A 14,651-nucleotide genomic window follows, 5' to 3' on the forward strand; every position below is an offset into this window, starting at 1 on the left:
ACTCCATGCCGAGATACGTTAGTGATTGAGTCGGAGACAGATTTGACCTTGCCAAATTGATGATCCACCCGAAAGTCTGGAGAGTCTCCAGCGTAACATTCAGGCTGCGTTGGCATGCCTCGAGGGAGGGTGCTTTGACGAGTAGATCGTCCAAGTACGGGATCACCGGGTGTCCCTGAGAGTGCAAGACTGCTACCACTGCTGCCATGACCTTGGTGAACACCCGTGGGGCTGTCGCCAGACTGAATGGCAGAGCTACGAACAGAAGATGTTCGTCTCCTATCACAAAACGTAGAAAACGTTGGTGCTCCGTAGCAATTGGCACGTGGAGATAGGCATCTTTGATGTCTGTTGAGGCAAGGAAGTCTCCTCGAGACATTGAGGCAATGACGGATCGGAGGAATCCCATCCGGAACCGCCTGGCGTTCGCATGCTCGTTGAGCAGTTTCAGAACCAGAACAGGACGGAAGGGACCGTCCATTTTTGGAGCCACAAAGAGATTGGAGTACAAACCCTCGCCCTCGTTCCCGAGGGGGGCCAGGGATCACCACTCCTTCTGCTCTTAGAGCGTCCACCGCCTGCAGCAGGGCATCTGCTCGGTGGAGAGGTGGGGCCGTTCTGAAGAATGGAGTCGGAGGACGAGAACAGAACACTGTCCTGTGCACGTGAGCACAATGTCCGTCACCCACCAAGTGACCTGTGGCAGCTAAATGTCGCCAAAGGCGGGGGAGTCTGCCATCAACCGCGGATGCGGAGAGAGAGAGAGAGAGCTGAGAGTCCTGAGGAGACCGCCTTGGTAGCGGTTCCTCCGACTGCCTTCCTTGGGCGAGATTGAGCCCGGCCGGAATCTGAGCCCGTCTGAGGTTTTGTAGCCCTTTTGCACGAGGACAATTGGGACCTGCCGGAGCTTGGGAAGGACCGAAACCTCGACTGTACTTTTAGGACAGTATTAACAGGGTAAGTCGCAGTGCAGACATTGCGTACAGATGTCCCTGCTCAAGGTCAGCTGCGCAAGAACAGCAGAAAAGGTTAGGTTGCCAATACGGCTGTGGATGCCGGAGCAACCGACACGCCGATAGCCTCCTAGACAGATTTCAACCAGAGTCCATCTGTCTGTGAATGGCATCTTGAAGTGAAGCCCCATCTCCAGTGCAACTATGGCTCTATATTGCAAGCCTGGAGATTGGAGAATCCACCTTTTGACCCTGGGTCCAGCGCTGACCACGTCAGGGGAAAAAAAGGGATAACGTGTATCCTAAAAACGTTTGGAGAAGACGCTTATCTGGTAAGCGTGGTGTTCCTGGACTGCTTCTCTGAAGTCAGCGTGGCCAGAAAAAATACTCAATATCTGCGTGAGACACTGAAAAGGAACTTCTCCTGTTCGTCTCCTATCTCCACTGGGGGAGCTGAGGGAGAAAGATCCAACCTTCCATTGATGGACGGTATAGGATCATTCCGTATGACGTTACCACCCGGTGTATCCGGATTGAGAGCGATGTCAGTATCAAAGCCCTGAAGAACTGCCTTTTGGTCAAGTAGATTGCCCATGGGTGCAAGTCTCTATATTATGACTACTCCGTCCCTGTCCATGGACAGGGTTGACAGGAGGTTTCTTTGGCCCCAACTAGTAGAGCCCCGGCAGACGAAGTGCTAGAGACCCCGGCAGACCTACAGGGGAGCATGCACACAATGGGACGGTGTCATGAACAGCATCCCATGTAGTAAACACAGCACTGAAATCTGTGTTGCTTTTTTGCCGCTGCCGACTAGCTATCTAGAAGTATATAGCCAAGATTGGTGACCGTACATTGCAATGTATAGCATACAGGCATAAAGTACAAATGACCACTGCAGCACAAGCAATACAAGCAGCATAGAAGCCTGTGCCCTGGCACCCCTGCTCTTCTGCTGCTGTATACTAGTCATCTAGGGGAATATAGCCCAGAAGAGTGACCCTACAGTGCAATGTATAGCATACAAGCACAAGTACAAATGAACACTGCAGCACATGCAATCCAAGCAGCATAGAAGCCTGTGCCCTGGCACCTCTGCTCTTCTGCTGCTGTAGACTGGTCATCTAGGGGAATATAGCCCAGAAGAGTGACCATACAGTGCAATGTATAGCATACAAGCACAAGTACAAATGCACACTGCAGCCCATGCAATACAAGCAGCATAGAAAAAAACCTGTGCCCCAGCACCCTTGGTTTTCTGCTGCTGTAGTCTAGCCATTCCAGAAGAATATAGCTAAGACTAGCGACTGTACAGTGCAATGTATAGCATATCAGCATAAACACAAATGAACACCTCAGTCGTGTAAAACAAGCAGCCTAGAAAGCCTGTGCTTTAGCACACCTGCTTTCCTGCTGCTGATGAGTCGCTCCCCAAGCGGGCATATAGCGACCTATGTAGTTAAAAACAACACATGTATACACTGCAGTTTTCAGCACTATATGTGCCTCTTACCGCCCGCTATAAGCGGGTGTATGATCGCCACCGTCCTGCCTTGGAGCCGAAAGTTGCAGTAATGGCTGCCGGCTTCTTCCCCAGCTCGTGTGAGTAGGGGCGGGCCGTGGGCGTGCCCCAAGGCAGAGCGGGAATCCGGCGTCCGACAGTGTGCAGTGAGAGGGCTGGAGCATGTAAAAAGGCTCCAGCCCTCGGCGCTGCTGATTGCTCAGCGCCTGTCCCCTTCCCTGAGTGACAGGGAGGGGGCGGGAACGAAGCGGCACTAGGCCGCAGAAGCCGGGGACTGGAGTTATAAGCGCCGCCGCCGTAAAAGCGCGGTCGGCGCCCAGTCCCCGGCGAACTACAAGTCCCAGCCGCGCCGCCGCTCCCGGAGCGTCCGGCGCGGTAGTTCCCAAAACACAAAGTCACTCAGCAAGGCTGCAGTGACTGTAACCCTTTACTGTCCCCGGCGCACTAGCACACCCAGCAAGTCTGGAGTGTGCTGTGCCTGTGTGTACGGGGACACAGAGTACCTGTAATGGTGCAGGGCCATGTCCCTGAACGGTACTCCAGCTCCTTATCCAGCAGGTTCAAATGGGTCTGTGGATGGAGCCCGGCGTCAGAGCTTTGAGGCCGGCAGGATCCCACTTCCACAGAGCCCCTCAGGGGGATGTGGAAGGAAAGCAGCATGTGGGCTCCAGCCTCCGTACCAGCAATAGGTACCTCAACCTTACAACACCATCCAGGGGTGAGAAGGGAGCATGCTGGGGACACTATATGTGTCCTCTTTTCTTCCATCCGAAATAGTCAGCAGCTACTGCTGACTAAAATCTGTGGAGCTATGCGTGGATGTCTGACCTCCTTCGCACACAAAGCTAAAACTGGAGAACCCGTGATACCACGGGGGGGTATAGCCAGAGGGGGAGGGGCCTTGCACTTTTAATGTAGTGCTTTGTGTGGCCTCCAGAGGGCAGTAGCTATACCCCAATCGTCTGGGTCTCCCAATAGAGCGCTGAAGAAATATATTTACTTAGAAAATTGGTGACGTATTCAATACTTATTTTAACCACTGTATATTCATGTAGAAATTTACCTAAGTGTGTACGTATGCGTAAAAGTGTGCCTATATGTTCATGTCAGTGTTAACATGCACCCTTGTATATTTGTCTAAAAGTATACCAAAGTGTATGGGTATAAATAAACCTAAATGTGTCTACATGAGTAAAAGTGAACCAATCATTATATGTATTTCTATGTAAATTTAGCATTCATGGGTATCTTGGATCTGGTCAGCTTGGTTCTGGTAGTGTATGCAGTAAGTTGGTTTTGTTACTGTATCTTTGTTGGGAGCTTGGTTCTAAGTTTAGTTCTGTTGCTGAATCTTGCAAATCTAAAATTCCCTTAGGGGTGTAGGCAAAATCCCCAAACAAGGTGGATAGTGACCAAAACAAAATATCCCATTTTATTGAAATATATATTAAAAACAAATAATTCAATAAATAGTAATTAATGACATAGATATTGCCTAATAGCAGCAAAACAGGTAAAAGTGACAGTGCAGATGAGACCAGATATACTACTACATATCACAGGTAGAGCTTGGGTAAAGTGCATAAGTATACAGCAAGGACAATGGCTGCAAAGGATTTTTAATGGGATAATATGCTATATGTAAACTGTGCAAGTGCAAAAAAAAAATGAGTAGCCAGATGACCCAGTGTGGTGTGTAATGCAACACATACACAACCAGATAAAAACAATCCTAATGTGAGCCACATTTTATGAATACAAATATAAATTCAAGCTTACTACCTTAGTAGATGGTCAGGAAATCCTGTGTGCTGCTGACCCCGACGCGCGTTTTGCCAACTAATGACTTCCTCAGGGGACTCTAATGGGAAGTCGGGTATGGAGTGCCCTTTATATGTGTGGTGTGATGAGGGGGGATGCGTACCAAGCGTGGACACAAGAGGAAATGGATGTTGTGGTGCTTTTGTGACCTGACCTCTACCGTGCCATGTGACTTCTGGTTGCTGGTCGTGGAACGCAAAATGGCCCCGCATTCATGGAAACAGATGGCGTTGCATATCAGAGCATCCTTATACTGGGCCTACAGAAGTCAGCGGTAGGGTGGGTCAGTATGCTCATGGACGCCTCCGGATATGAGTGGAGACAGTGTGGAAGCTCCTAATATGTGTGGACTGTGCAAATGCTATATGTGCCTGATCTCCTGGACTGTCCCCATGACAATTGAGGACAGTGGCAGGATATCTGCGTCTCTTGGGCTGTCCCCGTGACAATTGGTGGCAGTAATGGGATATCTGCGTGATCTCCCAGGCTGTCTCAATGACAGTTGGTAGCAGTAGTAGGATATCTGCGTGATCTCCTAGGAGGTTTCCATGACACTTGGTGACAGTATTCGGATATCTGCATGATCTCCTAGGCCAGTGATGGCGAACCTGTGGCACTCCAGCTGTTGCAAAACTACAATTCCCATCACGCCTGGCCATTCAAAGCAAAAGCTTTGGCTGTGAAGACATGATGGGAATTGTAGTTTTTCAACAGCTGGAGTGCCACAGGTTCGCCATCACTGTCCTAGGCTATCTCCATGACAGTTGGTGACAGTACTGAGATATCTGCGTGAACTCCTAGGCCGCCTCCATGACAGTTGGTGGCAGTGGTGGGATATCTGCGTGATCTCCTAGGCCGCCTCCATGACAGTTGGTGGCAGTGGTGGGATATCTGCGTGATCTCCTAGGCTGTCTCAATGACAGTTGGTGGCAGTGGTGGGATATCTGCGTGATCTCCTAGGCTGTCTCAATGACAGTTGGTGGCAGTGATGGGATATCTGCGTGATCTCCTAGGCTGTCTCAATGACAGTTGGTAGCAGTGGTGGGATATCTACGTGATCTCCTAGGCTGTCTCAATGACAGTGGCAGTAGTGGGATATCTGCGTGATCTCCTAGGCTGTCTCAATGACAGTTGGTGGCAGTGGTGGGATATCTGAGTGAGCTCCTAGGTTGTCTCAATGACAGTTGGTGGTAGTGGTAGGTGTGATCTCCTAGGCTGTCTCCATGACAGTTGGTGGCAGTGGTGGGATATCTGCGTGATCTCCTAGGCTGTCTCCATGACAGTTGGTGGCAGTGGTGGGATATCTGCGTAATCTCCTAGGCTGTCTCCATGACAGTTGGTAGCAGTGGTGGGATATCTGCGTGATCTCCTAGGCTGTCTCAATGACAGTTAGTGGCAGTAGTGGGATATCTGCGTGATCTCCTAGGCTGTCTCCATGACAGTTGGTGGCAGTGGTGGGATATCTGAGTAATCTCCTAGGCTGTCTCAATGACAGTTAGTGGCAGTAGTGGGATATCTGCATGATCTCCTAGGCTGTCTCCATGACAGTTGGTGGCAGTGGTGGGATATCTGCGTAATCTCCTAGGCTGTCTCAATGACAGTTGGTGGCAGTGGTGGGATATCTACGTGATCTCCTAGGCTGTCTCTGTCGCACAGTGGTTAAACCTTATCTACTGTATATAAAATTAGGAAACCTCTTTATGTATTATTTATACCTCTTGACATGGCACCTATAGTCCCATAGATAACACACTGATTTGCTACGTATCCATCTTTATGTTATGTTACCTTCTTATGACAGTTGGTAGCAGTAGTAGGATATCTGCGTGATCTCCTAGGAGGTTTCCATGACACTTGGTGACAGTATTCGGATATCTGCATGATCTCCTAGGCCAGTGATGGCGAACCTGTGGCACTCCAGCTGTTGCAAAACTACAATTCCCATCATGCCTGGCCATTCAAAGCAAAAGCTTTGGCTGTGAAGACATGATGGGAATTGTAGTTTTGCAACAGCTGGAGTGCCACAGGTTCGCCATCACTGTCCTAGGCTATCTCCATGACAGTTGGTGACAGTACTGAGATATCTGCGTGAACTCCTAGGCCGCCTCCATGACAGTTGGTGGCAGTGGTGGGATATCTGCGTGATCTCCTAGGCCGCCTCCATGACAGTTGGTGGCAGTGGTGGGATATCTGCGTGATCTCCTAGGCTGTCTCAATGACAGTTGGTGGCAGTGGTGGGATATCTGCGTGAGCTCCTAGGCTGTCTCAATGACAGTTGGTGGCAGTGGTAGGATATCTGTGTGATCTCCTAGGCTGTCTCCCTGACAGTTGGTGGCAGTGGTGGGATATCTCCGTGATCTCCTAGGCGGTCTCAATGACAGTTGGTGGCAGTGGTGGGATATCTGCATGATCTCCTAGGCTGTCTCAATGACAGTTGGTGGCAGTGGTGGGATATCTGTGCGATCTCCTGGGCTGTCTCAATGACAGTTAGTGGCAGTAGTGGGATATCTGCGTGATCTCCTAGGCTGTCGCAATGACAGTTGGTGGCAGTGGTGGGATATCTGCGTGAGCTCCTAGGCCGCCTCCATGACAGTTGGTGGCAGTGGTGGGATTTCTGCGTGATCTCTTAGGCTGTCTCAATGACAGTTGGTGGCAGTGGTGGGATATCTGCGTGATCTCCTAGGCTGTCTCCATGACAGTTGGTGGCAGTGGTGGGATATCTGCGTAATCTCCTAGGCTGTCTCCATGACAGTTGGTAGCAGTGGTGGGATATCTGCGTGATCTCCTAGGCTGTCTCCATGACAGTTGGTGGCAGTGGTGGGATATCTGCGTAATCTCCTAGGCCGCCTCCATGACAGTTGGTGGCAGTGGTGGGATATCTGCGTGATCTCCTAGGCTGTCTCAATGACAGTTAGTGGCAGTAGTGGGATATCTGCGTGATCTCCTAGGCTGTCTCCATGACAGTTGGTGGCAGTGGTGGGATATCTGCGTCATCTCCTAGGCTGTCTCCATGACAGTTGGTGGCAGTGGTGGGATATCTGCGTAATCTCCTAGGCTGTCTCAATGACAGTTGGTGGCAGTGGTGGGATATCTACGTGATCTCCTAGGCTGTCTCTGTCGCACAGTGGTTAAACCTTATCTACTGTATATAAAATTAGGAAACCTCTTTATGTATTATTTATACCTCTTGACATGGCACCTATAGTCCCATAGATAACACACTGATTTGCTACGTATCCATCTTTATGTTATGTTACCTTCTTATGTAACGACTTACCCAAAAAACTTATGATCTTTAAAAAAGTTGTTCTCATTCTCAATGGCTTCTTTCAGTGACAACCTGTCCTGGATTTCTTGCTGCCCCCGACATTTCACTATCATGTAGCCTTTGTTGAGATGAATGATGTTATTGTTCACTACATTAATGACATTGTCCTCTGTTCCCTTGTCAATTAAGTCAGGTTTAGTTAAGATTCCTGCAGTTACAAAAAATATATATATATATAAAATTACCTTTAGCGTCATCGTTGGAAACCATTGACCTCGTTTAGACATCGCAATTTTCAAAACTTTCTTGATCATATTGGATTCTTTAGTTTGACCACCATCATTAGCTATAAACGTCTTACAGGGGCCAATGATAAGTGGAGGTGCAGAAAATAAGAACTTGCCCCATAGAGAAGGATGGATCAATAGCAAAAATCAAATTGGATTTCCCTCCTGGTGCTATCTAAGGAAAGTCCACTACTTTGCTATTAATGATCTATTGTTAGATGACCCCTTTGATGAAAATATAGCTATAGGATCCGGCTGGGGACCAGAGATGTGACAAGTCTAGGACCGTCCTTGGCCGTCTTTTCCCAGCCCCTCTGCAGGTGATTGACAGGTTTCTCCTGTAGCAAGAGAGCTATCGCCTACAGCAGCGCTGGGAAGAGCCGACCTGTCACCAGACAAATCTTCGAATTGAATTTTCTCTTGAAAATCTGGCTGCAACTGTGACATGATTTTGGCAGCATGTATCAGATGACATGTTTCCTTTACAAATTGCACACTGGGCAAGCAAAATGAACTCTGTAAGGGAGGTGGACAGGAGCCGAGAGGCAGTGCCAGGAAATGGCTAATCAATAGGGGTTCTGTCACAAGTGTGTCATGGTTGACAGACAGTCCTGTGGTGTCCGGCTATAGTAGGTCGCAGCGTTTGACTATAGAAACTGCTCCCTGATATTCTATTCTTCCTGCTGTAGTGTTAATGGTATCCTGTGTATTTTCTCTACTTGAGAACAATACCTTTCCATTTAGGACCCTGCGGATATCCGCACCTTTCAGCTGCTAATCATCATCACAACCACTTGTGTCCTTAAATACTCACATTTCCCTTAAGGGTTGCTGATGATAGTGGTATTTTCCTACACAAGCCTTGTATCCCTCTGAAGTAACATGGTTGTTCATTGCTGTACTTCTCCCAAAGTTATCCTGGAGATAAGTTATGGTTATACCTGTGTGTTCTTTATAACTAAAGCGGGCTTTACACACTGCGATATCGGTCCCGATATCGCTAGTGTGGGTAACCGCCCCCATCTGTTGCGCGACACGGGCAAATCGCTGCCTGTGCCGCACAACATCACCCAGACCCGTCACACATACTTACCTGCCCGACAAAGTCGCTGTGACCGGCGAACCGCCTCCTTTATAAGGGGGCGGTCCGTGCGGCGTCACAGCGACATCACTGAGTGGCCGCCCAATAACAGCGGAGGGGCGGAGCTAAGCGGGACGTAACCTCCCGCCCACCTCCTTCCTTCTGCATAGCGGCCGGGACACAGGTAAGGAGAGCTTCCTCGTTCCTGCGGTGTCACACGGAGCGATGTGTGCTGCTGCAGGAACGAGGAACAACCTTGTTACTGCTGCAGTAACGATTTTTAAGAATGGACCCCCATGTCACCGATGAGCGATTTTGCACGTTTTTGCAACGATGCAAAATCGCTCATCGGTGTCACACGCAACGGCATCGCTAATGCGGCCGGATGTGCGTCACCAATTCCGTGACCCCAACGAGTTCGCATTAGCGATGTCGTAGCGTGTAAAGCCCCCTTTAGTGTGTTGACTAAGCGCTCATCCCACCCATTCTCTACTTAGGGCCCAGCACAGGATCAGTAAGGACTAGATGTCCTGCTTGGTACATTTAGGATGGTCAGGGCAACCAGTGCAAGGTTTGGTCAGGGGTTACCATCTCCCCCATTCCCTACTCACAGGGATTCCTCTTCCCTTCCCTGTCGCAGTACACTGTGTACTTTTCCATACCTAGCATGACAGGTGCCATTTGTCAAATGCCCATCGATGTAATATTGATGAGTCAGCGTAAGGTTATCAATAATGAAGTAGTGAACAACCTCCTTTTACATTTTACTCTTGATCACCGTCCATACCCAACCAGGGTCAACTGTTGTGATCCTCACGGTTGTTTTCCCTTGTCTTGTTTTCTAACACCTGAGAAGAAATTTTGGCCACCACCAATAGAAAAATGACTAAGGCCAATTGGAGTTGGGGACCCTCCTTCCAGAGGATGCTCACACAAGCTGTCGTTCTAGAATCTATAACCTGAATATAACTCTGCCATATTACTGAGCTGCTACATGATAAGAAACTCACCTAAAGTTCTCTCTCCACTTGGGTCCACCTCTCGGGCCATCTCAAGAGCTTCAGTTGTCGCAATGTCAACATTACAGGGCACCACAACCAAACAGATGGTTTCTTGCCTCTCGATATACTTCTTGATAAGATATCTAATCTGAAATTAAAGGAAACAAATGCAAAATACATCAGTATTATTTCATTTTTTTTTGGCCATAAAGTTAAATTGGATGGCATTATCAGGGATCTGTTGCAGTAGGAGACCAAAATAGCTAATTCAATCGGTAACGTTAAAAGTATCACTAAAAAAAAAGGCCCATATCTCTTGAACTATATAGCATATTTTTTTATTTATTTTTTTTTTAAAAAGCAAAAAAAGAATACTCAAAGGAGTGGGGGAATAACATAACAATGGCCACGTTTGATCTGTTGACAGGTTATTTTTATGATCTTTGTGCTGTTCTCACACCATCAGCGTGGACATGCCATAACCATGAACTTGGTGTTGTACACGATAATTTCAATTATGGGATCATTTTCCAAATGTGACTAGGTTAGGGTGCCTCACCTGATTCCCTATGTCTTTTGGCTGGTTCCCTACAGCGACTCGAGCAATTCCAGGAAGATCGATGAGAGTCAGGTCAGGAACTTCTGGAGAGACCACCTCAAGGCTGATAAGCTCTGAATTAATCCCCAAATCTGGACCAGCCATTACATCCTGAGCTAAAAATGAGATAAAATTGCAAACAAAAAAACCAAAGCCCCATCAAAATGATTCAAAAGTAACAGTAACAGAGGTTTCCTATAGCAATAATCACCTAAGAACAGATTATATTACTCATTATACTGATGGCATATATTAATGTCAACCCCTTTATTCCCAGTCTACAGAAGTTGGTCAGGGAAAAACATGTCTGCTTGAGTATCAGAGGACCAGAGACTTCTTGTTTGCTGTTTCGAAAAGTTTGGTCTAAAGGTTTAGGTAGCAGCGAAACCATGGAGCATAAAAAGTCCATCTGACCCACACAGTATGTGAAGACGACTATAAATGTCACAATAATTGGAGGTCCTTGTTATTTATTTATTTAATTATTTATTTGTTCCAATTCAGGAGCTTCAGCGATTGACCATAATTTCATAATTAACACTTTGGGACAAGACACAAATCCTAATTCTTCCTGAACACCCCAGCGTGTCTTTTATAAAGAAGAAATGTGAATGAAGACATGGAAAAGAACCCTCATCCCATCACATTGATAGGACCATGCTCCTGGACAATATTTGTAGGCTTTGTAGATGTACAACAATTCCTGCCACTCACCTTCCATGATCGCATTCTCCACCTCCATGGGACTCTGCAGATCTTTATTGATTGTCAGGTAACTGATTTTTCCCTTCCATTCACAATCCCTTTTACCCTTGATAAGCTTCAGTTCTAATGGACACCGAGTGACAATACCTGCAAAGTAAAAGGATTGTCTTCAAGTCAAAAGTCTGGGACTCAACCAAGGCTAGGTTTAGGGGGTGGCAAACCAAGCAATTGTCCAAGACCGCCTCATATGCACTAGATCTCCATGAGCAATCTGATACTAAGGGATGTAAACTGTTACTGCCCTGAACCTCCGAGAACTTTCACCACTTCGCTGTGTTAGTGTTGTGACGCCCTGGGCAAGCCAGGGGTCACAGGTCATCACACCACCACACCCTACACCCCAGTTAGGCACATACAGCTAACCCAAAAATCCTTGTTGCCTTCCTCCAGGGGCTGATGTTCACACCAGGGGGTGGGCCAAGCGGTTGGCTCCGCCCACCGAGGAGTACACAGCCCTGGAGGCAGGAGGAACCAGGCAGTCAGCTCAGGGGGAGCTTGAGTAAGGAGTCCAGCTAGGGATGTGAAGGAAGTGAAGTGGTAAAGGAGGACAGTAAGAGTGGTGACAGAAAAGAAAGAGTTTGAAAAGCCTGAAGTGAGTCCGGCTGTGTGCCCGGACAGTGACAGCAAGGTCAGCAGACGGCGGTGATTGTCTGGAGGGGGACTGCTCGGAGGTTGCTGGAAGGACCGCGGACGGGTGGTGACCCGGTGGTCTGGAGCAGTATACGAAGGACAGTCAGCACCAGGGCAGGGGCCTCTCGGACCCCGGCAAGGCTAGGAGTCGCCATAATTTGCCACATCCGTCAGTGAAGGGGACGTCTGTCTCCAAACAACCAAGTCCCGATTGAAGGCAACAGTCCAACCATTAAGGAGGAACACCGCCACCGCCAGGGCACCAGTTCCTCGGGGCCAGCGCCTGCGGGCAAAGTAGGGCTCCTCCGGCCCATATCCAAGCCGGGGAGCGGGTTACCGGTGGGAACCCATCGCTACCAACATAGGAACATCAGGTGCAGGAAAAGGGACATCACCGTCACCTACTGGGGAAAGCAAGTGCAGCCGTCCGTGGGAACCGTCTTTCCAGCCGTGTGTTTTACCGAGAACTGTGTCATCGTCTCAGGCTGAGTGAGTACCACAGTGCCGCAAGGCACAGCGCTGCCCCCGCGTCCCTGCGCCCACCAAGCCCTGCATCTCCCACCTCATCACTGGGCCCCGGGATCACCATCCCCTACCCACGGAGGGGCAACACAACAACTGGCTGCTCCACATCATCACTCCCGGGATCCCCATACAGAGCAGCGGTGGTGTCAACAAATTACCACAACCGTGGGTGGCGTCACGGACAATAGACTTTATCCCAAAACCCAATCCCCTTTCACTCATGGGCAAGGAGCGCCGCTCGAGACCCCCAGGATCCGGCCCACCGCTCGAGCCACCACTGAGCAGCAGCAGCCGGACCCGAGCAGAGGGGTGAGCGCAGTGCTGACACCCTCCTCCCCGCCCGCGACAGTGTCATGATCCAGGACCGGTATTCTCCACTCCAGAGTTTCCCAGACCCGGCATGGTCATGTCAGGGGTTAGCTCCCATCAGCCATTGTTCCGGTTTCAGAAGACACTATAGCTGGTCACTGCACCAGTATTCCAGCGCTGGTTATAGTTTTACTCTGCAGCCTGTGACTGGCTCTAGTGAGTTTTCCTGTTTGATCTGACTCCTTTTTACCATGCCCTGACCTGTACCGTCCCCCGCTCATCCATCTGTCCCATTCCATGACTTCCCGCTCTTGTCTGTTGTTTACCCATCCTGGTTCTTTTGCTTTCCCATGTTTGTGTATCCTCACCCTCCGGTCTTGTCTTCTGTTCCCTGTGCCCTTTGTGTTTCCCTCTGCGTACCTGATCTTCTGGCATCCAACCTCGGCCCTGTTCTCTGACCTGATCTTGATCCTCCCTCTGCAGTGACTCGACTTCCTGGCTAGACCCTGACTGTTTGACTACTCTATTGCCTCCCAGTAGTTCTCCTGTGAACTGTCTGCTGAAGTTACTCTGCTGTACTTCAGCCTTCTTTCTGTTACAGTGTGACTTTGACTCTCCTTCACTACTCTGCTGCCACCTCGTGGGGAATATGCTGTACTGCTTCATACCAGCCCATTGTACAGCGTGACAGCTAGTTTGCAAACCAAATATAAAATAGGTAACAAAGATTAGAAGATACTACTTTATCCAGGTTCTATCAAACTTTCCCTATTGTCATACAATGGTGCTCTATGAAGACTCTCTACAATGACAGAGTTTATTGTTGTCATGCGTACATTTTCTATCATGAATGCACCTTTTCTCTGGGTGTTTTCATTTACTCATTTGCCTGTCCTGTCACCTTTTGGGTGCGGCTATGAATACCTTCCCCCTGCTGCTGATATTCTCCATTGGGATGTCCAACCGTGCTGCCGTTGATAATGCCAGACAATGGAAGACCAGCTAGGGTTTTGTCTGGGGTTAGGGCTATTCTAGTCCGAATCTCTAGTCTGTACATGAACCGGCTGGGTCAGTTGTAGCATTTTCAGTGCTTTACCTATTTATCCCATGTGAGTTGATTACACAATCATAATAATTATTCTTAATATACAGTGATAAATATGAATAAACCCTTTCCTCTCCATCACCCTTCCAGATTACTGTCCCTTAAAGTAACATAGCGCCACAGAGTGGCACAAGTCAACAAACATAGAGCCAAGTTTATGGAAGTTATTGCTCGAGTTGTCTCCATTTCTTTGTTCTAGATTAATAAACTCTGCTCACCGCTGCCTCGGGGAAGTGTGATTCCAGACAAAGCCTCCAGAACAGAACTTTTCCCAGAGCTCTGATCACCGATTACAGCAATCGCCGGTAATGCCAGATCCTTCTCCACCCCCAGTGACCTCAAGGAGTCAATCAGGTCAATACATGGACGGATCTTCTCTTCATAGGAGTCATATAAGTAGTTTGCCATTCTGCAAGGACAAAACATAAAACACATAAAGAAGGGAATTTTGTTACTTACCGTAAATTCCTTTTCTTCTAGCTCTTATTGGGAGACCCAGACGATTGGGTGTATAGCACTGCCTCCGGAGGCCACACAAAGCAATTACACTAAAAAGTGTAAGGCCCCTCCCCTTCTGGCTATACACCCCCAGTGGGATCACTGGCTCACCAGTTTTAGTGCAAAAGCAAGAAGGAGGAAAGCCAATAACTGGTTTAAACAAATTCACTCCGAGTAACATCGGAGAACTGAAAACCGTTCAACATGAACAACATGTGTACCCGCAAACAAACCAAAAATCCCGAAGGACAACAGGGCGGGTGCTGGGTCTCCCAATAAGAGCTAGAA

General features: G+C 48.5%; 1 protein-coding gene across 1 annotated transcript in view; it reads right to left on the bottom strand.

The window, feature by feature from the left end:
- LOC142281752 (interferon-induced GTP-binding protein Mx-like) overlaps positions 1 to 14,651 on the bottom strand; it is a 46,768-nt gene that overhangs the window by 19,400 nt on the left and 12,717 nt on the right. Inside the window, exons 2-6 of the mRNA XM_075332894.1 lie at positions 14,084 to 14,274; positions 11,246 to 11,383; positions 10,493 to 10,647; positions 9,943 to 10,081; positions 7,574 to 7,772 (exon numbers count right to left, since the gene is read on the bottom strand). Coding sequence (XP_075189009.1) covers positions 7,574 to 7,772; positions 9,943 to 10,081; positions 10,493 to 10,647; positions 11,246 to 11,383; positions 14,084 to 14,273 — 821 coding nt within the window. The 5' untranslated portion in view covers position 14,274. The remainder of the gene's footprint in view (positions 1 to 7,573; positions 7,773 to 9,942; positions 10,082 to 10,492; positions 10,648 to 11,245; positions 11,384 to 14,083; positions 14,275 to 14,651) is intronic.

The sequence above is a fragment of the Anomaloglossus baeobatrachus genome, chromosome 2 (assembly GCF_048569485.1).
Source record: "Anomaloglossus baeobatrachus isolate aAnoBae1 chromosome 2, aAnoBae1.hap1, whole genome shotgun sequence".
Lineage (NCBI taxonomy): Eukaryota > Metazoa > Chordata > Amphibia > Anura > Aromobatidae > Anomaloglossus > Anomaloglossus baeobatrachus.